The 26,628-nt window shown below is 41.8% G+C and overlaps 1 protein-coding gene across 2 annotated transcripts in view; it reads left to right on the top strand.

Moving 5' to 3' along the window:
• Nucleotides 1-26,628, top strand: part of Lepr (leptin receptor) — an 87,468-nt gene that overhangs the window by 55,810 nt on the left and 5,030 nt on the right. Inside the window, exons 10-19 of one of the 2 annotated variants that reach the window (XM_048453168.3) lie at nucleotides 2,148-2,347; nucleotides 4,984-5,132; nucleotides 6,226-6,385; nucleotides 6,497-6,579; nucleotides 10,183-10,399; nucleotides 13,411-13,593; nucleotides 15,109-15,204; nucleotides 16,812-16,917; nucleotides 18,005-18,080; nucleotides 23,890-26,040. In XM_048453168.3, coding sequence (XP_048309125.3) covers nucleotides 2,148-2,347; nucleotides 4,984-5,132; nucleotides 6,226-6,385; nucleotides 6,497-6,579; nucleotides 10,183-10,399; nucleotides 13,411-13,593; nucleotides 15,109-15,204; nucleotides 16,812-16,917; nucleotides 18,005-18,080; nucleotides 23,890-23,907 — 1,288 coding nt within the window. In that variant the 3' untranslated portion in view covers nucleotides 23,908-26,040. Of the gene's footprint in view, nucleotides 1-2,147; nucleotides 2,348-4,983; nucleotides 5,133-6,225; nucleotides 6,386-6,496; nucleotides 6,580-10,182; nucleotides 10,400-13,410; nucleotides 13,594-15,108; nucleotides 15,205-16,811; nucleotides 16,918-18,004; nucleotides 18,081-23,889; nucleotides 26,041-26,628 lie in introns of those variants that run through there. The other variant, XM_048453170.3, reaches the window with a different exon arrangement.

Raw genomic sequence — 26,628 nt, 5'->3', positions numbered from 1 at the left:
GATTGCATTTTGAGTCTTTGAGTGACATGCAAGGGAGACATGAGACTTATTTCCTATGCAGTGTATTTGGGCTCCAAGAATGGCCGAAAGGGAGCCGTGACAAAAAAGAGTTGATTGTCATTCAAGTAATAAGTGTTTTAGGAAAAAGAGGCAAAAGGGCCAGATCCTACAAGATGTGACTCTTTTAGAACAAAGTGACTTAAGTTAGGAAGCAAACAGTAGTTAATTAGGGGTAAGAGATTAATAACTAATAATAAAGAGCATTGTGTGTTTATTTATTTTTACCTTTCTTTGCTTAAAAATTTGAGACATCTCCATACAGTATTTCCCTTGTCTCAACATAGCGTGTGTCCTAAAGTGTATCTCGTTGTTGAGCAGATAAACGCGTCCTGGCTTTTAGAGGACCCCATGGTGGTCAGCAAGCACGCTTGCTGCTATTGTACTCTAAGCTCTCATATTGACATTTGTATCGGACAATCTTAGTTTCTACAATGTGCCCGTTTCTTCTTAAAATTAAAAATTTCAGCTCGAAAAATGTATCACAGAGTCAAATACTGTGATCTGAACTCTGTCCCTCATGTTCTGCGTTGACTCCTCTGCAGGGTTGGAAGAAAAAAATGTCAATTTCTGCATTTCTTAAGTGAGAAGAATTATTGTCTTTATCCTATCTGCTATGAATATTTTTAAGCCAGTGGAAAGTTGAACGTTACTAGGCTGTTGTAATTACATATGCCTTTCCGTGTGTTTCCACATGCACATGCATGCTTGCTGAAGACCATTTTATAAGCCTCATGGCTCATTTATCCTCCTGACATTCACAGGGTCCTCACGTGACCAGCTGCAAATACTTAGTGAGTTTGTGATCCTCTCGCATGTTAATTTCCTTGTCTGTAAAATGGAGAAAATGCTATGATTTATATGGTTTCTAGGGGGAATTAATGGCATTTCCTTTCATTGTAATTAAGTAATACAACATCTAGGAACATCCCATTGGCGCAATCGGTACGTGGTTATTGCTGTCATGATGGTGATGCTAATCGTTCCAAGGTGGACCTTCGGCTGTGTTTCTACACTGCTAGTTTCTATCCAGTGATGATTACATATCCCTCTGTATTTCTCTCACCATTAATTATCTGAACACACACACGCACACACACACACACACACACACACACACACACACACACACACAGATAACCTCGAGGAGAAAATATTGCAAAGATGGTAAATGAGAAAAGATTTTAGTCTTTTCGTTCTCTTTTTCCTTCTCATTTTCATCCCTGGAGAGAGCAGTCAGAGCTTTAGCCAGTTAAATACATTTTCAGAGCAAACAGTGGTATCAGAAGGACCATTTCTAAAAGAGGAAAGTAGGTTTGTTGAGACTTCTCATGTTTGAAAGAATTCATTTCTGAGAAAATGAGTAATGTATTTCACTACCATTCACGTAGGAATCAGGATTTGACATTATTTTAATTACATCAGTTTGAACTAGAAAGCATCAGGGCACTACTGGTCAAGCCAAATATCCCAGCAGCCGTATTCTCACTTCTGTTGGAATTTAACCCACTTTATGACGCAAGAAGAACCTGCTTTGCTCCCGCCCCTGGAGTGCCTAGCTTTGGATCCGATCCGTCCAAGCTACAAGCACGTCACCGATGCAAACAGGAGTTCTCAGCCTGTGGGTCCTGACCCCTTTGACAAACCTCGATCTCCAAAACGTCTTTACATTACAACTCATAACAGTAGCAAAATTACAGTTGTGAAGTAGTGATGAAATTATTTTATGGTTGCGGGGGTCACCACAACATGGAGAACTGTTTCAAAGGGTCACAGCGCTAGGAAGACTGAGAACCAATGGGCTCCTGTGACCATCCCAGTCCTGAGACTCTAACTTACCTTCTCGTCGGCTCTTCCCATTGCCTTCACTACTCAATGCTCATGCATTGTTTTTATGGTTACTGTTTCTGTGGGAAGATTGAGATCCAGATAGAGCTAGGAGCTCAAGAATGTCTTTTTTAATAAAAACATCAGTTTCTATACAGAGAACACTCTCTCTTTTGAACAACAAATCAGAGTTCTAAAATGTCTTCTTGTCTATTATTAATACCGCATATTAACTGGCTGTTTTCTTTTTAATGTCTTTTAAGGAGCAGCCTGTATTGTTCCGATAGTCCGTCTATTCATCCTGCATCTGAGCCCAAAAACTGCATCTTGCAGAGGGATGGCTTTTATGAATGTGTTTTCCAGCCGATCTTTCTATTATCTGGCTACACAATGTGGATCAGGATCAACCATTCTTTAGGCTCACTTGACTCTCCACCCACGTGTGTCCTTCCTGACTCTGTAGGTACGTCAGACGGCGTTGTGCATTTTCCTTAGGTTTGGATGCCATCTGGATGCTGTGTAATCACACTAGATTCCAAAGGAAAAAAAATGCTCTCCTTTACAGAGAAATTGAGAAGATGATTGGCCCTAGGAAGTTTTGATTTTATATTGCCATTTTGAGTTTATTTTTTTATATTATTTGTAGCGTGCTTGTTTGTAAATATGGATAACAGATTCATGGCAGGTGGATACTTCCACAGAGCACCTGATGAGTTGCCTGTGACACTGGGAACACAATTCTGTGAATATAAAGTATTCCTGAAAGCATTTGCTATTTTAATCTGCAAGTTTCACCTGGATAATCTAAAGGCTTTGTAACCTAAGTAACCATATTTCAAGACTTTAATTTGTGAGACTGGGTAAAAGGCATTTGAAATATCCAAAGAAAGTGGGCAAAGACAATGAGTTCTGTAATGATAGTCACAGAATATTCTAGAGAGTATCTTGAGATTAAAGGATTCAAAGAGCCTTTGAGACATTTGATGTATTCTTCCAAAGTCACGGTGGGATGTTGGGAATGTTTGAAAAATGACCTATTTCTGGTCATTTATTTTTTTTGCAATACATTATTCATTAGGAAATTATGTCAAAAATGAATTGATTATCTCTTTCTTTGCACGATTCCATTTTTTTTTTTCTGTGATTGGTACTTTCCCGTTACTCAATATTCTAGGCTAATAAAGGGCCATGAGCAGTCACACACAACATGAGGTCAACAACATCCTATCTGGATACCATTGGGTGTTTTGCTTTCCTAAACTAAAGCAAAGAATTTAAGTCGGACTCACCTTGCCTTAGGAAGAGACCAATGTGGAAATTAAGCTTTGGATGTAAGTCTCAGCTCCACCTCCTTGTAGCTTTTAAAACTTAGATCAGGCACATAGACACTCTGTACCACTTGTCAACTGTGTGTGGCTCTTCCTGCTCCCCCCATGTGTGCATCACTGGGGGCAGTGTATGCACCCCCTCTTGGTAGCCACTGAATCCATCCATGTGACCCACTGAACCACAACCAAAGAAGCAATTCCTACAGAGCCTCAAATGTGGACTTTTCTTGGAAAGAAATGGCCTTTTCCAGAGATGAAAGTTTGATCATCTTACAGGGTTAGTGATGAATACTATCATGAGCTATGAGAAATTTAATGATCACGAGAAACTACATACTAATAACAAGTTCAAGGTCTTTTGTCCTGAATGGTCTAAAGCAGTAGTGTTGATTGCTTAAATGATTGGAAAGTACTGCTCGAACAAGAGGCCACACTTTTTACACAGTGATTGCTCTTAGAAATGAGACAGGATGAAGGCAAACACTCCTGTTGTACCAGTCCAGGTTGCCTTTGTCCTCTATGAATCAGCAGTGCCCTGACTTCCTGAACTTGAGGAAATCAACAGGTTTCGGGGGCAGACCACTAACATTTACAGAGACCTTTCCTATCTTTCCTCATACAGTACCTGTACATTGCCCTGTTTATGGCTTGGTGGGTTTCTTTCTCTACCGTGTAGCCACCAGGGTTGTGTACTTCATATTCCAGTCAAGGACCTCTTTAGATAGTTCAATGGTAGAGGTGTCCATGAAATAATTCCCAAGAAGAGGAGTGTCCTGGCCATCATCCTAGAGACTCAGAACAGTTAGATGCTGCCTTGTGGCAGCTGTGGAGGGGAGCTGAGAGAATCTGAGATGGGGGGAGAAAAGTTCCTTACCAGTGTGAAAGTATAGTACTTGAGTGTTTTAACATGTTGCTATGGCAGCTGTACCCATTGCCCCATTCAGGGGTATCTCTCACAAGTGAAGTCAAGATGGGTGGGGCACTGTGAAGTTCATGCTTGGTATCATGACACCATTAGGAGATTGAGATGCTTAATCTGTGCTTGAACTTCCAGATCCTAGCCCAACAAGTCACATTTCCTTATTGTCTTATGGTTAGGGAAATGGTGGTCCATGGGAGAAATTGATAACGTTGGGCAAATGCACTTTCAGGGTGTAAGTCAAAGTTAGGTTGAGCAGCAATATAAGATGTTAAGAAAACAAGGTAGCTGGGTATGATGCGCACCTTTAATCCTAGTGCTATGGAGGCCGAGACAGGCAGATCTCTGTGAGTTCAAGATTAGCCTGAACTATGTAGTGAGTTCTAAGGCAGCCAGGGCTACAAAGTAAGACCTTACTGAGAGAAGGGGATGGGGAGGAGAAGAGGGAGAAAGAAAAAAAAGAACAAGGTAATTATATTCTGTGCATTTCTGTATTTTTATGCATTTCATTTTTAAACATTTTTAAAAATCATGTTATTTTGCACCTCTGGTTTCTGCTTATTAAAGTCTGTTTCCTCAGATTGTAGAAAGCCAGCTTCTAATGGCTCAGTCAGCAGGTGTTCTCTGACCTTGCAAGTGACACCACTAATGTACTGATGAGATTTCCAATGAACCTCTTTGCTTTCAAAGTAGAGCTAATCCTCTTTCCTATGTATTACACAAAGCTATAGGCATGAGTCAATGAACTAGAAAACTTTAAAAAGGGTATTGCTTTAGAAATATGAAGTATAAAGATGGTTGATAGTACTCTTTAAGTTACTATTACATGATGTTATTTTTTTAACTTTCTAGTAAAACCGCTACCTCCATCTAGTGTGAAAGCGGAGATTACTATAAACATTGGATTATTAAAAGTATCTTGGGAAAAGCCTGTCTTTCCGGAGAATAATCTTCAGTTCCAGATTCGATATGGCTTAAATGGAAAAGACATACAATGGAAGGTACCTTTTACTTCTAATTGTTGTCCTCTCTGCTCTTTCTCCCTCTTTCCTTTCCCATGCCCCTCTGTAAATTAGAGTCTCTACTCTGTAGCCCAGCCTGCAGGTCACGACCCCTTTGATGGGGGTCAAGTATCAGCTATTTACATTATGATTCATAACAGTAGCAAAATTACAGTTATGAAGTAGCAATGAAAATAATTTTATGGTTGGGGGTCACCACACCATGAGGAACTGTATTAAAGGGTCACAGCATTAGAAGGTTGAGAAGCACTGACATAGACTGTCAAAGCTTAATCCTTGTAAGGAGCAAAAATGTTCCAGCATTTCCCAAAGCATACTTGACAGGGCATTTTCCCAATGAACTGTTCGTGAAACAGAGATTGCCTGGTTGACTAGGCTCAGGAAAACCTCCCTCATTGGACCCTCCTGGTGTAGAGAGGCAGTTCATGACATTAAAGGTTTGAAGAAGGCCCTTGCTGAAGAAACATTTGCCATATTTCATCCTTTGTTTTCACACTCAATTTTTCTTCCAGGGACCCACACTTCGTCTAAGCTTCTGGTATCTTTCAGTATGTGTGTGCATGGGGCACTTTGAAAGAGGCTGCTTTTATTAAGCATTCATATAGTTGAGTGTGCACATGGAAAGTTTTGTGTCAGTTTTGCTGGGGGCAGCTTGCTAAGAATGGAAATAGTAGATGCCCTGATTGTATTATTAGCCCAGTGATGTCAGCTGGGGTATATGTATGTGAGAGTCTTATGAACTTGTCAGCTTGATTCTCTAGAGAGCGCCCTGTCTGAGCGCCATTGTTGAATTCTTGTCTTTGTGGCGGAGAGAGGATCAAAGGGCAAGGGTTAGCAGTAGGGCAAGAGTGTGCTTGGGACTGACCTTGCAGGTGCAAGGAGCCAGCAAGGGAATGGCCAGATGTGAGAGGCCGCCCTCCTCTGACTAGCCAAATATTGTGTGTTTCTGAAGTGAGAAAATACAGCATCACTCTGTCTCCAGTTTGGTAGGGTGTTAAGGTTTCAAATAAAAGCACACTCACTCCGGGACCCACAGGAGGCACACGCGTTGACGGAGCGACTTCTGTTACAGATGCATGATGTATTTGACGCACAAGCAAAGTCTGCCAGCCTGCCGGTGCTGGACCTCTGTGCCGTCTACGTGGTACAGGTGCGCTGCAGGCGGCTGGATGGATTTGGGTACTGGAGTAATTGGAGCAGGCCAGCCTACACGCTTGTCATGGATGTAAAAGGTCTGTGAACACCTGCCAATGGTTCTTGAGTGTGCACGCGCGTGTGCTCCAGCTGTGACTGAAAACGATCTAAGAACACGTGTCCAATTTGGGCTCCCTGTTGTTTTGCAGTTCCTATGAGAGGACCTGAATTCTGGAGAATAATGGATGGGGATGTTACTAAAAGAGAGAGGAATGTCACCCTGCTTTGGAAGGTATTTCTAATTTCTGTCTTTTATTTTATTCGGCAGTTGTTTGTCTATTCTTTGTTTATAACCCTGTCATATTATTAATCTCATGAGTGACCCCAAATCTTACGTTTTAATGCGTTTCTGAGATGTGGTTGCTCGGAGCGAAGTATCTTGGGTTCTGACATGGTCAGGAGCCTTTATTATTGTCTCAGGTCAATTATAGTTGAGTCGTTGCTCTTTTGGCAATGTCTTGGGCTCTTTGGGCTTCATATTTGTCATCTGTATCGGGGTAAGATTACTAGATGATAAGTAGTGTTGCTTTAAGTCCAGAATTTGCTTCCTGAACAGTGTAACCATGGCTTTCCCGTCACAGTTTAAGCACATAAGGTGTAGGAGAATATTTCACCTATGTGATGGCAAAGGGTGAGTGTTTTCTATAATGATGGATGATCAACTTGGAAATACCAAGCATCCATTCTTCTAAAGAGTTGATTTTGATCCCAAATAATTAATTTCAGGAGTAGACATTAAGCTTAAGTTCAGGAATAAAATACACAAGGTAGGTAATGTCATGTTTTATATGTAAATGTGAAATTAATTTCAGTTCTCAAGAGGAAGAACATTAATGTATGTCTAAAAATGGCTTCCTGATCTAAGACTAATCCTATATAAAAATTGGGATATATAAGAATTTGTGTATACTTCCAGTTATATAATCCCAGTTACTATATACTTTTGTTTACATGGTAATGCAATTCTAAACAGTCTTTCATTTCAATATTTTTGCTTGAAAGTAACATTAAGAATTGACACTGAGGGCTGGAGAGATGGCTCAGCACTTAAGAGCATTGCCTGCTCTTCCAAAGGTCCTGAGTTCAATCCCTAGCAACCACATGGTGGCTAGTAACTTATCTGTAATGAGATCTGGTGCCCTCTTCTGGCCTGCAGGCGTACATGCAGGCAGAACACTGTATATAATAAATAAATAAATCTTTAAAAAAAATAAGAATTGACAGTGACCTTGCTCAGGCGTTAGTAGAGTCATCCACGAACAAAATAAGTAGCTGTTCTTTATCTTTATCTCCTCACAGTTGTAACAACTACCCTGAGGCCCAGGCTGCAGTTACCCCCTCTCCTTCCTCATACTCTATCATGCTCTTGAACAGGAAAATGGCTTTTCTTTCTAGATAGTTCCCATGCCTTCCTTATGCCTGGCTCCCATGTTTCCTCTGTGATGTTGCCTGGTAGAACTTTCTATAATGGCAAGAAGAGTTTGTGTGTACATTGTCCTCATGGCACTACCTGTAGATTTATGGCTTGAGCTGTATACAGTGTGATGCAAAACCTAAATTTTCACCTTTACTTAATTTAATTAACTTAAACTTAAAAGGGAGGGAGTCACTGTAGGGAGAGAGTAACCATAGGGAGAGAGTCACCATAAAAAGAAAGTCGCCTAGGGAGAGATTTGCCCATAGGGAGGGAGTCACCATAGGGAGAGAGTCACCATAGTGAGGTATGAGTCCACATCTGTTAGAATGGCTAATTACTTTTTAAAGACGTTCAGATTGCTGATTGAGAATACAGAGAATCAAGAAACTTGGTTAGCTTCTTGTGGCAATGCACACCTGTGCAGCCACTTTACAAGTTAAGTGCAGCCTTGATGGACCATCGTGCTCATAGATGATTACCTGGGTTACTTGAAGGCTTTCTTTACATGAAAACTTACACATGAGTTATTTTAACTGCTGTATTTCTAATCACTATTCCAAAGTGAGACTCTTCAGTAGGAAATGAAATGGTAGGCACATAACACTATACATTTGCACAAATCTGAAACTTCACAGGGCAAAGAATAAACCTTAAAGTATACAGATTTAGAAAAAATCATAGACTGGAGGATTTGGGGATGAAATACAGATTAGAGTATGACTGTCACACGTGTATGAAATTGCCTTCCTGCGAGTGGCAAGGGAAAAGTCTTGATTAACTTTGGAAATGAGTGGGAAGTGTGAAAGATGGAAGGCACTGCGTAAACACGTTGGAGCTATGCACTTCCTTTCCAGGGATGTAGGCTAACAGTTATTACATCCCTATCTCTCTGTCTTGGAACAGAAAAATGAAGAAGATGAATGGGGCAGAGCCCATGTTTTTCACTGCTCACCCAGAAGGACCCAGACTAGCAAGAGAGTCAGCCAGAATGATTCTTGTAGTCACAGACTGGAGTTAGAGATCAATACAAGCTCATGTTAAGCATAGGTGTGTTCTTATAGAAGTAAGTATACCTGCATATGTCCTTGATTCCATAGGCTAGGAGAGCCTTTCAAGAGGAAAGAGTGTTTCTAACAGTATTATTCCGTCAAGGAGATCAGGACTTGAGAGAAATGCTCATTTTAGGGCTCGGTGGTAAATGTACAGATAAGCCAGGAACATCTTTTAATATCTTTGATGTTTTTATGTGTGATTGAAAATATAAATATGCCAGGCAGTGGTGGCATACGCCTTTAATCCCAGCACTCAGGAGGCAGAGGCAGACAGATCTTTGTGAGTTCAAGGCCAGCCTGGTCTACAAGAGCTAGTTCCAGGACAGGCTCCAAAGCTACAGAAAAACCCTGCCTTGAAAAACAAAAACAAACAAACAAAGACCAAAAAGAAAAAAATATAAATATCAACATATCAAAATGACATGGATTTTTCAGATGAAATAAAGCTGGTATTTCCTTACAGACTTTTTCTCACATCTTACTTCCACCCAGCTACCCACAAGGTTCCACCCACTACAGAATCCATGCATCTGTGGGAGCGTGTCTCTGTCATTTTTCACTTGGAGACACTTGCTCTAGTATGTGGTATAAAATTCAGCTCTTCTTTCTAAGGGATTGGCAACTTTCAATTGTCCCTGCAATAAATAAAGGTGATTGTTTGGGAAGTGAAGGATATTCTTGAACTCTTCAGAATGAAAGAACATGGAGCTGGCATGTTTTTTACACAGGAATCTTCCACGACACAGTACAACATTCTGTGGAAAGCTATGGGACAGAAATGTCCAGGGTCACACAGACTGCCCAGATAGCCTTTGTTATTTGGTAACCTTCAGGGTTCTTGTTCTCTTTGCAAACCCTCTTCTTGCTCTAGATAATCTTCCAAGCACATCCTAGGGAGAACAGTGACAGATTTACTCGGGTTCACAAAGTGTCGATACCAACTGAGCCTTCTTGGTTCTTCCCAGAACCTGAGCGGTGCCTTTGCTTGTTATTAGATGAGTAAACTTCTCGTTAGTTTTTCTCTACAATTAGAATGGAGATTCTTAGTATTTCCAATGCATTCTCTATATTTTGAATGTCCTGGCTCTGTTCTTACTTCACTGTCTTTAATTTAGTCTCTGAGTGTGAAAAAAATATCAGAGGGGGAAAATAGCTCCCCTGTGCTGCATGTCTCCTAGATATGCCCATGCCTACTGAATTACACAGTTCCCACCCCACTCCACCCTGATCCCTTAGCACTAGAATGAGCAGTGCCTGCCTTGGTCTAAGTCCTGTTTCCTAGTGGGAACGGATAAGCAGAATTCTATGAGCTCAGTTGGTGTAAACGCTGTGGCCCGTAGCTAGCAAATTTTTGTGTTTACTCCAGCCCCTGATGAAGAACGACTCCCTGTGCAGTGTGAGGAGGTATGTGGTCCAGCACCGTACTGCCCACAACGGGACGTGGTCAGAAGACGCAGGAGATCAGACAAATCTCACTTTCCTGTGGGCAGAGCAAGCGCATACGGTTACTGTTCTGGCCGTCAATTCCATCGGTGCTTCGCACGCGAATTTTAATCTAACATTTTCATGGCCGATGAGTAAAGGTAAGAGATGCTGAGAAGCAGTTGATTGCCTTATTTGCTTGTTTGTTTGTTTGTTTGTTTTTATGGTGCTTCACACAGAATCCTATCATCATCATCATCATCATCATCATCATCATCATCATCATCATTATTCTAGCCCCACTATTAAATTATGATGTGGCCTGCTCACATGAGTTTTTGTACAGCACTGCATCTACATCACTCTTGCCCCTCACTCTCCTCCATCCAATTCCCCCCATGTACCCCCTCTAAAATTCATGATCTCTTCTTTATTATCAAATATTATATACACACATATGTCTAACTTACGAAGTCTGTTTAGTCTTGCTCACATGTACCTGTGATGACCACTTGGGATTCGTCAACCTGTGAAGGAACTCCTCCATGGAGGAGACTGGTTCTTCCTCTCTGAGCATACACTCATCATCTGTAGCTCTTCCCCTAGGGGTGGGTGTAGGGGGCCTCGGAGTCAGCATAGAACACGCCTGGATACCAAGTTCTCAGCACAAAGGAGATCCCTTAGGGCTGGGGGGTGGATGCCTCTGGATTGAACAGAGACAGCAACAGGTGGTTCCACAGTAGTGATTTTTTTTTAAAAAAAGGATTTATTTATTTATTTATTTATTTATTTATTATGTATACAATGGTCTGCCTGCATGTGTCCCCGCAGACAGAAGTTGGCACCAGATCTTATTACTGGTGGTTGTGAGCCACCATATGGTTGCTGGGAATTGAACTCAGGATCTCCGGAAGAGCAGTCAATGCTCTGAACCACTGAGCCATCTCTCCAGCCCCCAGTAGTGGCTTTTAAGGAGAGAAGAGGGAAGTCTGTGGTAGGATGAGTTGGTAAGTCCCGATTGGACATGTTAGCTAATGTAGCCAAATAATAAATCTTGATTGCTGGATCTTGGCGTTTTGATAACTGCACCTTAGAGTTTTGGTCAGGCATATGAAAGTGGCCAAATACGGAATAGACCTTGGTGGCTAGCCTTAGGAATGAAATCTAATGGTTTAGCGAGGGAGAGGAAAGGTGGCTGGGCAAGACCTGCCAGATCCATGTTTGCCGTCCTTGGGCCTGTTAGAGAGCCCTCACTGGGATCATGAATTTCCCCGTCCACACAGCCGTCTGGTGTGTCGGCTGGTGTTGTCATTACGCTGCTCATGTTCAGCACTGATACTATGTAGAGTTCATGCCTAGAGGACACTATCCAACAGCAGATGTCCCGAGCCTCTGGCTCTTCCAGTCCGTCCCTTCCCTCTTCCGTGAGGTTCCCTGGGCTTCAGGTGTGGAGGTTGCACTGCAGTGTATAAGTTGGGCTTGGGCACCTCTTTTCAGTATGGAACCTGTGCATAGCCGTTCTTGTTTAAATCACCTCTGTGCAATCCAGGATATTTTTATACTTAGTCTCTGTATGAAAAATACATTGTTAACCAATTATGATCATTTGCAACAGAATAGTCTAGTAAATCTAATAACTTTACCCTTTTGAAGCAGTGGAGGTGAGTCACTACCTCTGTTTAGAAATTAAAATACAAAACACTTTGTATATAATATTAATATTTTATTATATATAGTATTCAATTAGTACACAGTATAGTATATATTTACATATAGTATACAGTATTTTATTTTATATAAAATGTTATCTATTTTAGTAATAGCATGACACGCTATATGGACTCAAATCAGTTGCTGAGAGCTGGAAACTATTTTGGGCTTTATTTCATGCGAGTAGTGAATGCCTCATCTTTTAATTAATGTTGGTATATTTGATCATTCTAAGCATTGATGCTTTCTTCTATAAAATATATTTTACAGTTAATTAATTTTTTTGGAGGGGATGCACATTCCAGAGTATGTATGGAGGTCAGAGGACACTTTGTGGGAATTGGTTCTCTCTTTCTATCATGTATGTCCCAGGGATCTAATTCGGTTGTCCAACTTGGTGACTGGTGCCTTTTACCTGCAGGGCCATGAAGAGTTCCTTCATGAAGTTTTTGACTGTTGTTCGAATGTGCCCTATACTTTTTAAAAAAAATTCAGAGCACTTTCTAAACTTTAAAGATGCTTTGTTATTTTTAACTAAGAACATATTAGTGTGTTTGCATCCTTGTGAGAGTTGCGTGTGTGATGTGTGTTTATGGGCACACATGCTACAGCATGTGTGGGGAGATCAGAGGACAGCTTGGTGGAACTGATTTCCCCTTCCACTTTTGTGTGGAGATTGAAACAGGGTCCCATGTGGCTCTGACTGACCTGGAACTCACTAGATAGACCAGTCTAGTTTCGAACTCATAGAGATCTGCTTTTCTCTCTACCCCTCAATGCTGGAATTGAAGGCACATGCCTCCATGTCTGACCAGGAATATGATTTTTTTTGAAAGAAAGTAAACAGGGACTTGATCTTGGGTTGAGGGTAGAGAAGCCATCTTGAGGAAATGATATGGATTAGGAACCAAACTTCTCGCACGGGTTTGGGATGGGGAAGCCTTGGCTCCCAGTAGCTGCACATCTGGTCAAGTTTTCGCAGCTCAGGGGAGATGCTGAGTGAAGACCAGAGTGGCTGCTGCATGGAGAAACAGACACACCAGAAAGAAGCTTGAGACGTGCATGGCCTGCGGACCCACGTAGGCGTGAGAGGAACGGCCTCCTCGGATGTGGAAATCCACCAAGGCTTTCTGAAGGGACTCTGCTGAGGGCAGCTTTGGAAATGTCACTCACCAGTGGAAGAGAGAACTGTGTGGGAATCAGAGAGTTTGGTTAATAGGCTTGCGTGTGACTCCAGCTGAGAACAATTTCGATGCTACCAGAAGTCTGTTTTTAGATCTGAGGTAGAATCACTTTGGTTCTCCATGTCCTAAATTTGCACACTCTGCTTGCATGAGCTTCAATTCATTTGTATCATTGTCTGCCTCCTCTCCCTTCTCCCTTCGTCTGGGCCATTCCTCAAGGCGCTTAGTATCTTTTTATTAATCTTGAATTTAAAATGAATTCCTTCTCTTCCCCTCAGTGAGCGCTGTGCAGTCGCTCAGTGCTTACCCCCTGAGCAGCAACTGTGTGATCCTTTCCTGGACGCTGTCACCCGGGGATTACAACCTAATCTACCTGGTTATTGAATGGAAGAATCTTAATGAAGACGACGGAATGAAGTGGCTTAGGATCCCTTCGAACGTTAGGAAGTATTACATCCACGGTATGTTCACAGGACTTTTCATGGGTTAGGATGACACCACAGATTGGGAATTTAGACGACGAAGTGGTTGGTGACAACCTCAAAATGCAGACGCCAAGGGCTGCCAATGGAATGATAATCGTGTTGCCTGGTCAGAATATTTGCTGTATTTCTGTGAGCCTTTTTCTTTTATGTTTTACACAGATGCAATCAGATGTCCCAAACCTTCTCCCCAACCCTTTCTGTCAGAATATGTGACGATCGTATAGCCTTTTATTCTAAAGTGTACCTAAGGTATTTATTTAGTTGAGTTCATGTTGCTTCCATCTTCCTTCTTAACGTCTTCTAAGCTCTAACACCACGCACCCCCAACTCAGTACCCAATCAGAATGTCACTAAGTAGTGAGTAGCGGGGCTAGGCTGGAAGTCCGAGGATTTCCGACCAGCTGACCTAGGTCAGTGTAATCCCGCCAAGAACGGGGCCAGTTACCCTGAGAGGTAAGTGTACAGGATTGTACAGGATAGCACCGGCCCCAGCAGAGCCAGGAGGAAGGGAGGATGAGTAGGGAGGCTGGGGGCTGCCCTGGTTTTATGCCATCTAGAAGACCTAGATGAATTTTTCTCATTCATTCCCAACACCTAGAATTTAGCCTCAGGCTAAATTCATTTATAAATTCTAAGCAGGGGACCAAGTTCCTTATCCCTCCCGTGGGTGGTTTGCTCTATCCTATCACGGAGAGGGATGGCGAATGCAGGCTTCTCAGGGCTCTGCCTCTTAAGGGCTGCTGGTCATGTGTCCTCAGCGTCTGTGAGAATCCTTGTCACGTCTGTCTCCTACATTGCTCTGGGGGTCATCGTTCTCCACGTTATTGAGACCCCGGATAGCACAAGAGACCCCGAGGATGGTAGGAGAAGGGAGAACACACTGTCTTGGGGCAGGAAATTCAGGTGCAAAAGAGAGAAAACGTCTTGAACTTGAACAAACTCGGCTCTCACTGGAGCATGCCCGTGGAAAACCAGTCATTTGTGTCTGAGGAAGAGGTCCCCCCCCATTATTTTTAAAATTTCTTTTACATACCAACCACAATTTTCCCTCTCTCTCTCACCCCACCTCCCCTACCACCCGCATGCCCTCCTTCATCGTCTCCACTTAGATGGGGCAAGGCCTCCTGTGGGAATCCACAAAACATGGCGCATCAAGCTGAGGCAGGACCAAGCTCCCTGCCCCCCCAACTCCCTCCCCCCCCCACCCCCGCATCAAGGCTGAACAAGGCATCCCACCGTAGGGAATAGGTTCCAAAGAGGCCGCTCATGCATCTGGGTGGCAATCGTGAGGAGGAGTTTTGGGAACGTATTTGAAAATAAATATCATTGCTAGCAAAATCTGGAGCGCTTAGCTTATTTCTGAATTCCCTTTAGTCTTCAAAAAAAACCCTTAAACAGAGTAGTGCTGAGACAGCACGGTCTGTATTTCTTCTATATAGGTTTCATTCTTAGCTAACATGAACTTTTACTGCTTCTTTTTTTTCTTTTCAGATAACTTTATTCCCATTGAGAAATATCAGTTTAGTCTTTACCCAGTATTTATGGAAGGAGTTGGAAAACCAAAGATAATTAATGGTTTCACCCAAGGTAAAAGAAAAATGTAATTTCTTTCTTTAAAAAAAAAAAGTGTCTGTGTGTGACACGTGTGCTGGTACTGATGCTGTGTACTTGGGGCCCATATCCAAGGGGACGCTCGGGAACAACCCTGGGTCCCCTGTCCTTCTACTCCAGGGTCAGGTCGTCAGACTTGCGCGGTAAATGCTTTCCCTGCTGGGCGTCTCCCCAGCCCCACTTTCCTTTTTCTATGTGTTTCATATCTCAGTGGTTATGGTTATGCTGTTGCTGCATTAATTTCTTCCTCATAGGGTCAGGAAGGAGCTGAAAGTTTTGCCTAGATGTGTCATTGGGTTGTTCAAGGAAAATTTTTTTTCCCTGAAACTGGCTAGTTAAATTCACTGGACACATTCTGATTGGACTACTGCACCCACCCATATTTTAAACTTCTTGTTCCTTTTTAAGTTGTTAAATCCAAGCAGCCCAATAATACAGTTTCTAAAGAGAAGCATTTTAATTGCTTCTACACTAATAATTATTTATTGTTCAGCAAGCACGTGTTGAACATTGTTCTAAGGACCGAGGACAAAGTGGTGAACGTAAGCCTGCCTTTGGGAACTTGGGTCTCAGTGCTGCACAGGCGGCGATGGTCGGTGAATACATTATTTAAGACGCAGAGCCAGGTGGAAGGCAGTGCCTTGGGGGCAAATGCAAGTGAGATGAAGACAGAGAGTTAGAACGTGGTGAGGAAAGGATGGCGAGATGGTCTTTCTGTGGGCTCTGGTCCTTGAGGAAAGCTCTCAGAATAGAAGGGAAGAGCATTGCATGCTGGGGTGCCACGTGTCTCCCCCGGAACATCTGAGAATGGAGGGAGGGCAAGCCGGGTGCCACGTGTCTCCCCTGGAACACCTGAGAATGGAGGGCAAGCCGGGGTGCCATGTGTCACGCCCTGAAGAGTAAACATGGTGGCTAAGGCAGCAGCAAGAACATCAGGCCAAAAGGCTTTCATAAAGGCCCTGAGGCCTTAAGCAACAAGACACCGGTGTGTCAGAGCTACAAGGATAAGGATTGGTGGGTGATGCCAACACGGTCTGCAGGAGCAGATAGTGAGTTTCTCACAGCAACTTTAGTTGGTGCTTTGACTCAGAGTTTAAACAATGATTAGAAGGAGCTGCCTGGCAAGTACATAATTCTAAAGCAATGTTTTGCTACATTTCCAGTATGCTACTAGTCAAAACAACTATTAAGGTGGCCATAATACATTTAAAATACTTACTTTAAAAATAAGTACTTATTTTAATTTTTACATGTATGGTATTTGCCTGGAGATATATGTGCACCAACTGCATTCCTAATACCCTCAGAGGCCAGAGAGGGAATCAGATATCAGCTATCCTGGAACTAAAGTGATTGACAGTGGTGAGCTGCTGTGTGGGTGCTGGGAAAAGAACCCGGCCCTCTCCAAGAGCAGCCAGGGCTCTTAACCCCTGAGCCATTTCTGCAGCTCCTAATTTCTTCCTTTATAAGTTTCTGTATGTTTGGATGTAGTGCAGAATTTAGAGTACATGTTCTGAGAATGGTTTTGCGGAACAGTCTCCTGGAGCAACTGATGGTCTGACTTGTGTCTGTCTGTCTTTCAGATGGTGTGGACAAGCAGCAGAACGACGCGGGGCTCTATGTGATTGTGCCCATAATCATTTCCTCTTGCGTCCTGCTTCTCGGAACACTGTTGATCTCACACCAGAGGTATCGCACTTGGTGCTAAGCACTTTTGCCATAAAGAATGTAGCTTAAGCATATTCAAAATTTGACATGAAGCCTAACTCGTAGTATTAACTAGCAAAAAAGTATTGAAAATGTTTTTATATACAAATTAACATGACACAAAAGGAGAGGTTGCTTTCAGCAAATGACTTTTCATCTCAATAGGGCAACAAAAACTTGAAGGCAGAATTCAACTTTAAAATTTTTTTCTTTTCTTTTTATTTTTTTTTCCCCCGAGACAGGGTTTCTCTGTAGCTTGGAAGCCTATCCAGGGACTAGCTCTCGTAGACCAGGCTGGCCTCGAACTCACAGAGATCTGCCTGCCTCTGCCCCCCAAGTGCTGGGATTAAAGGTTTGCACCATCACCGCCCAGCTAAAAAATTTTGTCTTTATATACATCCAGTAATCAGTTGACATGTAACAAGAAACCCTGAACAGTATATTCTTAGGTTTGGTAAAAATGGCTGTTAGGGTTCTGTAATCTGAACTGAAGATTTTAGGGAGCTCTCAAGACCTTACAAGTAGCCGTTGCATGGTGACCGGAAGCAGACTATCATGGCAGCAGGCAGCACTCTGCCCATGTTCTGAGGGACAGGGCCTCAGAAAGCTCCGGGGTCTCTGATTTAACAAATGGCCGCGAGTTCCCTGGTGGCTCTGTGGGTGCCTAACCACTCTCTGAAACACCCAGCTCTCGAGATGTTCTCACTCATGTCAAATCCACAGACGCTTTAGTCCTCCATCAAATGGAGGGAAGGCATTACATTCTGATATCATGCTTTAGTTGAATGACAGGGGTGGCACCCTAGCAGTGGGCCCACGTGACCGATGGCCATTTAAAGATTTTCTAAGGAAAATCTGCCTGGCACACAGCTTTCAGGAAGAAAGGGTTGGTTATTAGTTTCTTCTTCATAGACATTCAGTGATCTCTTGTGGGATCAAATGTAAACACGGGTGTGGCCCTAGTGAGGCGACCCCGCCCACTCATGCTGGCTCTGTGTGCTCGCTAGCTGTTAATGCCGTCTCATTTCGAGCGTGTCTCTAATCACAAGGCTTCATCTCTCCTTTGCAGAATGAAAAAGTTGTTCTGGGAAGACGTTCCAAACCCCAAGAATTGTTCCTGGGCACAAGGACTTAATTTCCAAAAGGTCACTGTTTATGTATTTTAACCCAGAATGTTGAAGGTTGCATTTTAGATAGAACTTCCAGATGTTTACACATCTTTAAGGCTTAGAAGGCTTTGCTTTGTCCAATTCATTTCGACGAGTCTGTTCATCATCTGTCCTTAGTAGTAGCTGGGTATAAGGCTTTGGTCAGAGGAGACAAAGTTCAGCCTTCATCCCATGAGAGCTCACAACACACCTATCTTTTTTTTGTTGTTGTTGTTCACAGTGAACTAAGAAAGAAATACTGCAACAGAAAGGAACATTATAGATGGAGAATAGATAGTTGACTGATTTTTTTTTCGGTATGAATGGGCTGTCTTTAGGCAAAAAGCTTAGAATCTATATTATAGTCAGAATTACTTACAAGTGCATGTTATTTTCAGAAGGATGCAGTAAAATAAAACTCAGTGATGGAGAATTGTAGTTGAAAGAAAGTTTTTTTAACACTTTCAGCATTTAAAGATCTTAATGAGTATCAGTTATTGTTTTATGCTATTGTTTGCATATTTATACATAGTAGACTATTGCTGCCTTTGATTACCCCTGGGGTATTCTGTACCGAGCGTAGGAGAGAAAAATCAATGCTTATACTGGTGACATAGCTTATCTTAGAACCAGGATTAGCTTGCCCAATTGGAACTTATTCTCATTGTAACTGTTCTATATATTGACATGACACGCAGGGAGAAATATGTTTCCTCTTGCAGCCTAGCACAGATATACAGACATGGAAAAAATGAGAGAATTTTTGTGGGAAGCATCTTGCTGGGCAGAAAAGAGAGAAAAAATATTTTTAACTATCTTTCATTTTTTAAAAATGCTGTCAACAACTCACTAATCTGATCCCCAGCCTTCAAATGGCAGGTGACTTGCAGTCAGTAGGATACAGCATTGCAGCCAGTCCATGAGAAGTAGCTGCTCGTGCACACACCACGAGCAGCTCAGCTGCTTGAGGCAGTCTCCCATCAGATGAACTAACAGCCTGTTTTCAGAAGCGGCAGCTGTGTGGTTTTGCCTTTAAGCATGTGCTCTGTGGGATCTCTGCTTTCCCCAATGCTAGCCTTCTGCCTCTGACTCCCCCGCTGTGCCCTCCTACCCTCTCACCCGGGGCTCCTTTTATTTCAGAAGTGCTCCTGAGTTATTTTTCAACTCACAAAATACCACTCTTCTTTTTCTTCCACAACTAATTCTTGCAATCGCATTTCTCATAAGCGTGGTGGCATCTCGGATGCACCCGTGCATCATCCATGGACGTGTGCAATGGGCACAGAGCGAGTGTTTGCAGATGAAAAGGAGAGATTGCCGCTAAACTCTAGATCAGATTCTTACGACATCCTCCTTGTCTTCTAAGAAATAAGAGCAGGGTCCACGAAGAGTGGCTAGGTCGAAGGAATAAGAACTTACCTTTTGGCTTCTGTAACCCTTGTTCATTTTTAACTTCTCACGTATTCATTTTATCAGTTTGTCATTTTACTGAAAACCTGTCCTTTGCCAATCACTTTTGCTATATCTTGGGGGCTATATTGGTAAGAAACACTCTATGTGCTCCTGGACTGTACAGTCTGGTGGGGGACGATCAACACTTACCAGTTTATCATTAGAAATCACTTCACAGGTCTAAGCTCCAATGTGCTGAGGGCTAAGATGTGGAAACCTGTCTTAGTGCATGGATGGGTATGAGTGGGCATGATTAAAATATTGACATTTGATCTGGTTGTGATGGTGCACACCTGGAATACATATCCAGTGTTTTGGAAAGCAGAACGGGGGGAGGGGGGTTGTGAGTTCCAGGGCTGCATAGTGATTTTGAGGCCTGCCTAGGTTACAAAGAAACAAACAAGCATAAGAGAAGAAAGAAAGATAAAAGAAGAGAGAATGGTACTTGAGTCAGATTCGGATGACGGAGAGTTGTTACTTGGCTCCATGATGTTAGTGTAGATACTCTCACGGTCAATTCACAGTCAATTGGCAATGCGTTCTCAAACTACAAACACAAAGAACAGACTAGGCACATCTTCCTCTTAAATACAAAGTTTTCTTTTCTAAGTTAAAATAACCAAATGCCTATCTAAATAAAAACCATAAAGCTTCAAAAACAGTCATTATGCTTCCTCTAAAAGAAAGCTAAAGTCCTCCCCCAATCCAGCATGGCGTATTTGGCATTTTATCTTCATATTTTTTCTGGAAAGGGAATCTAACTTCTACCCAAGACAGGGTGTGGCCAGACTGACCTCAGCAAATACAGTTTGAACCTGTACCAGATTAATGTGCCCTCCTTTCCAAATGTCTGGCAGAAATGAGAGGACAAAGGCTGGGTCAATCAGTGGCCGTCTTTAGTCTCTGGCTTACCTGGTGTCTCACGTCTCCCCTATTGGAGCTGAGGATAATGCAGGATTCAGTAGAGCGTCTGGCAGAGATTTTAAGTAAATTGAAATACCACCCTAAACTTCCAGAAATTGGAGCGAATTTTTAAAAAGATTTTATTTGTGTGTGTGTGAGAGTGAGTGCAGGTACACACAGAGGCCTGAAGAGGGCACCAGAGGCCCCAGAGTAGGAAATGATAGTTGGAAGCTACCTGACCTGGGTTCTGGGAAAGAAACTCAGGTTCTTTGGAAGATCTGGAAGTGCTGCTAACTGCCGAGTCAGCTCTCTAGTCCCTAACGTGTAAATTATTTTTAAAAGACAGAGGGTTATGAATATCTCCATTTGTGAGAGATTTCTCTTTACCTTTGCAAATATTTCACTTTCTCTTTTTTTTCAGTATATGTTTTGGTATATATAGTGTTTATGTATTTTTAGGGTGTAACAAAGATACACTATTAAGAATCAATGACAAGACAGGTTAAGGATGGGTTGGTAGCTACATACCCAACCAGGTCTTATTAAAAACCTGGATTCAAACCCAAGTCCCTCTGACAAAGTGATAATCCTTGCCATTAATTTCATATTACCATTGTGTCCCCTAGTGTGGTTAATACTCACTAAATGACACACTCAAAGATAAATGAGATGGTCAATTGTATGTTATGTTTATTTTAACACAATAAAAAACTGTAGGTACAGGATCTGACTACGCCTTTTTCTAGAGACCATATATGTAAAAGACAAAACCACCTTTATATTTACAAGTGAACACGTGGTGAGTATCTTTAGATATCGGAGAAATGCAGGTCAAAACCATGAGGTACCCTCCACAGCTTGTGGGATGTCCATCACAGAAAAGAGAGAAATACTAGTCAGTAGGGACACTGAAGCTTTCTGACTGCCCTTAGGAATATAAATATAAAAAGAGTGCAGGCTTTGAAGAGTCTGCCAGTTCTTTCCATCTGAAACCAGGACTCAGCGATCTACCCTAACATTTCTACTAAAAGAGTGAAGAAACCTTTGCACGAGTATTTATTTATGAAAATTCATAAAAGAATTGTCAATAATAACCAGAATTTGAATAAAAAATCCAAATGACCTTCAAATAATAAATGAATTAACAAAACATGGCATATTCATTTCAAGACAGAGGAACAGACAGGCCAATCTATATCCCAGGGCAGACTGCCAAGGAAACAGCCAATGGAAACCCAATGTTTTTAAAAACCAATTCAGATTCAGTAGGGGTTTTTTGTTTGTTTGTTTGTTTGTTTGAATTTTGGTTTTTCAGGACAGGGTTTCTCGGTGTAACAGTCCTGGCTGTCCTGGAACTAGCTCTGTAGATCAGGCTGACTTTGAACTCACAGAAATCCAGTTGTCTCTGCCTTCTGAGTGCTGGGATTAAAGGCCTGTGCCACCACTGCCCAGCCAGATTCAGTAGTTTTTTTTTTAAGTAATATATTTTAAATCCTTAACTTTCCTTTAATTTGCTCTTCAAGTCCTGATTTGGAGGAACATTACTTTTTATGGATGTGACCTCAACATCTAAGCTCATCTCTAATTTTTCCCTAAAATTAACTCCCTCCACTTTTAACATTTTCATTTCTCTTGCTCATATCACATCAAAAGCAATACTGTCTTAGTTAGTGTTCTGTTGCTGTGAAGAGACTCTTTGACCACGGCAACTCTTACAAAAGAAGCCATTGAACTGAGGGCTTGCTTAGTTTCAGCAATTAGTCCATCATCATGGTGCGGAATGCGGCAGGGCTCAGAAAGGCGTGGTACTGGAATGTAGCTGAGAGCTTTACGTCCTGAAACAAGATGAAAGACAGAGAGACGTTGGGCCAGGGGTTGGCTTTTGAAACCTCAGAGCCCACCCCCAGGGGCACACCTCCTCTAACAAGGCCACACCTACTCCAACAAGGTCATACCTCCTGATCCCTCCAATCCTTCTTAAACCATTAACTGAGAATTTAGCATGCAAATAGATGAGCCTGTGGAGGCAATTTTCAGTCAGCCTCCACATTCCACTCCCTGGCCCCTCTAGGCTTGCAGCTCTATCATAATGAAAACTGCATTCAGTCCAACTCAAAAGTTCCCAGAGTTTTTCGTAGTCTCTACACTGTTTCAGAGTCCAAAGTCCATGTCTTTTCCGGAACTCAAGGAAATCTCTTAGCTGTAAAACCAAGATCAAAAAGTCGATCACATGTTTCCAACATACGATGGCACAGAATATATATTGCCATTCCAGAAGGGAAGAAAGGTAGCATATTGAGGAAATGTTGGACCAAAGACTGAAGTCCATCAGGGCAAACTCCCAATTCTGCATCTCCATGGCTGACGTCAAGGGGCTCTTCAGATCTTCACCGCCTTTCAGCTGCATTGACTGCAGCGTACTTCTCTCTCTTGGGCTGGTTGCATGCTATGCCTGCAGCTTTCCTGGCAAGTCTCCCAGCTCACCGTTGACCTGGTGGTGTCTGCATTCTGTGAACTCAGCCTGGTGAACCCGCTCTCCTCTTTGCCATGGGACAGCTCATTTGCTGCCTTTTTCTGTTCCGAGCGGCACACCACCCGTGCTGGCAGGAAGCATGACTGTCAGTGTTTGTTCGTGTGCATGCCCTGGCACTTCTGTTTGCCTTTTGAGGAGTTTGAGAGAAATACAAGTGTGTAGCTTAGGGTAGACTATTGAAACTGTAGTCTCCTGCCTCACTCCTCCCCCAGTCGCCAACACTTTCAACTCTGCTGCTTTTAGTCTTCCTGGCAGGTCTTTCTTAGGTCCCTAAATTCTGTCTGCACCTAGAGCAGCGTGAAGATGCTGCCACGGATTCACGGGCATTGACAGGTTTATCCGTCTGTGCCCTGCTCTGTGGCTTTCTCAGTTCTCTGTAACTTTAGAGAAACTAACTTTTTCATTTTTTTCTTCAAACGGGAACTTTTTGAACTACCTTTTTTTTTTTTTAAAGGAAAAATTGTTATTCCTCTTCTCCATTTCTCACATGCCTATCACATCACTTTAATCTCCCATAAATCAGCACCCGGGGAGCAAAGTCTATTTTCTTTCTTTTACTTTTTTCTTCTCATCACTTAACCCTTATCCTTTCCCACCCCCACACTCTTCAGTGTTACTGTTGATTTTATCCCCCTCTTCTTCATTGAGTCCTTGCTCTTTTACCTATTCTGCTATTGCTGCCGTAGTCTTCCCTTCTAGAGTGATTGGCCTGTCTTTAGAGTATCCCTGGCATTCAGTAAGGAGAGAGAAGTCCCTCCAGACCCTGGCCCTCCCCCTTCCTAAGCACATCACTGCAACACAACACAAGAACATAGAGCCTGAGTCCATGAAAAGAGAGGGGTTGGAATCTTTTATCGTTGACTTTCTGTATGACCATTTTATTTTGCATTCTTATTTTGTTCTATTTTATTTAAACAGAGAACGGACATTCTTTGAAGTCTCTCATGACCACTACAGATGAACCCAATGTACCAACTTCCCAACAGTCCATAGAGTATTAGAAGATGTTTACATTTTGAAGGAGGGAAGCAAACCCAAACTATTGTTCAAATTATTAAGAACTAACACGTGATGAACTTAATAGAGACGTATACGTTTGTGGTCACTATGTGGGTTTGGTGTAGTTCAGTTGGGGTAAATGCATAATTATCAGAGCACCTAAAGTTTGATATTAATAATCATGGTCTCTGCTTTCAAATTTTTATTTTTCTGGTCATAAAATGTCAATGGTGTGACTGTTGCTGTCGAAACATATTCTTTTACCAAATGTGGTAGAAATGTGGTGGAGATTGCTGGAACTAGGGAGCTCGAACAAGCAACTTCTGACATCCAGCTTTGCAAAGACCCCATACACACTACAGGGAAGGTATTTAGCTTCTATTCCTATGTGCGAAAGCTTCTCTACTAAATTTTTTTAATGGACACTCATAAATTCGTGAATTTCAGATTCTTTTGAATAACATGGCTTTTGTGTACCAAACTTGGAACAATCTAGGACTTTTAGTTTTCTATAGTCTTGAACATGACTTAAGTTCTAACTCTCATTTTAGTTTAAAGAAAACAAGAAGTTGTGGTTTGTGGTGATCACACACCAATGGAAGCTGTGTTTTATATGAGGATAACCCCACATAGACCAGTGGAAGCTATACTTCATTTCAGGATAACAACACACACACACCAGTGGAAGCTATCCCTCATTTTAGGATAACCCTACACACTCAGGTCAAATTGCCCAGAGCAGAAGAGAGTAACAACCTCCATGAATCAACTTATTTCCACTGAATCAGCCAAAAACTGCTGGCAGACAGGGAGGTGTGCAAGAACAGGAGACTTTCTGGGATTTTACAAATAGGTCCTGGTGAGGACAGGGCTTTTCTCCCTGAAAAACAGATGTCTTGCCATATCTGTATGACGTTAATATATAGTATAGACTTTATTGCTTACATTCAAACTAAACCAAACTGATGGACACAAATAACATTCAAATTTAAGATACGTGGATCACTTAGAAGCGATTGGTAATTTGGTTTGGATGTCTAAAGAAAGTTAAGACACTAGGAGGGTTGTATCCCCTTTTCTTCATTTAATATTAACAGACATCATTGTAATATAATGTCTAGCTGCAAACTTATGAAAGGTTGGTTTTCGATTCTTATATCCACAGAGTGAAATAAATTTTGAACAAACATACTTTGAAGAAGCTCTGTGACCATTGATAATATATAGTTCAGTAATGTGTAGTTAAAAAGCATTTATTATTTAAGGCTTCCACATGAATGCCTTTTAAGATGGCCATGACTTGTTTCACAATTAACTGTTCATTAAGAAGGTGTAGGGCCCATGGAGGAGATGGAACAGATCATTTGAAAAACACACATGAACTCACCTGCATGCTGTATGTTGTTCCTATTTTTCCATATTGGTAGAAAGAAGACAGCAAAATGAATGGATTGGATGTCAAGCTTGTTTAAACTTTTAGAAAAATTCAGCAATATAAGTAGTAAAAAATATTAAGGGAAAAAATAGAATGTTTGGAGGAAGTCACAAATGCACAGACTCCTGTCAGAAACAGTGTGGGAGTAGGATCCATTTTCTGCTTGCAGCATTTTTGGCAGTGTTTGTCAATCAGTATTTTAACACTGACATAGGTCTATGCCATTACTATATTTAGTGTTCAGTATATTTATTCCTCTACTGTTTAATCACTAATATATGTCAGCTAAGAATTTGCAACTGCTGTGTTTTTATATGGAATATGCTTGCCATTGTGAAGAACATTTGTGTATACTGCTATCTCAGGCCATAACTCAGAATTCACTTTATTAGCTTAAAAAACTGTAACATGCCAAAGCTAAATTACACGTATGATCTATGAACTGAACATATTTTCTACTTAGTTGTGTTATCCATTCAATGTGATATATCTGCAGTATTTTTATTTGAGTTCTATGTTTTAAGTTTACATTGTTCGTACTGAGCTTTTTGCACGCAGATTTTTGATTTGTAGCCGCTTGACAGGATTTCATTGTTCTGTAATCCTTGTTCTTATAAAAAAAAAACCATGCTGTACATTTGTCTTGTGTGTTTGTCTTCATTCCACGTGTTCCATAGGATATATCTTTACATGAAGTTATGTAGAAGGAATAACAGTGTTCAAGTCTGTCAATGTCTCTTTCACCATCTTCAGCAAGTAAGTACCACGGTTGTCATTTTCAGTTACCCTCAAGCAGATTCTCACTGTGGCCAGAGGCAGGTATGTGAGTCAGTTACTTCCCCTCTGCATCGTATCCTGCGGCATGAAGCAGTTATTGGTACTATCTCTAGAAAACTTGTTTCGCTCCTTATGTTGTGTTCCAATCTGGTTTTCTGTTTGTGGGTTGGTTTTCATGCCTAGAGATTAAAATTTAATTTTGTGGAATTTGCTATAAAATAGAATGACCTTTTTTCAGAAGTCATTTTGTGACGTTATGATCAAATAGAATCACTTCTAAAATAGGGTGGCAACTATAACATAGAATGGCTTTTTGGGAGGAGAGAATTTTCCAGTCACAGTACCCAGGCTCCATGGAGGCTAAGGCATTTGCAGATATGGCTCGCTTACTTGTAGCCCATGGCCATAATGAAATATGCAGCTCGTTTTTACCCCTGAAGAGCGAT

Source organism: Myodes glareolus, chromosome 3 (genome assembly GCF_982192425.1).
Source record: "Myodes glareolus chromosome 3, mMyoGla1.1, whole genome shotgun sequence".
NCBI lineage: Eukaryota > Metazoa > Chordata > Mammalia > Rodentia > Cricetidae > Myodes > Myodes glareolus.
Note: the sequence above shows the minus strand (reverse complement) of the source record. Positions and strands in the feature narration are given on the sequence as shown.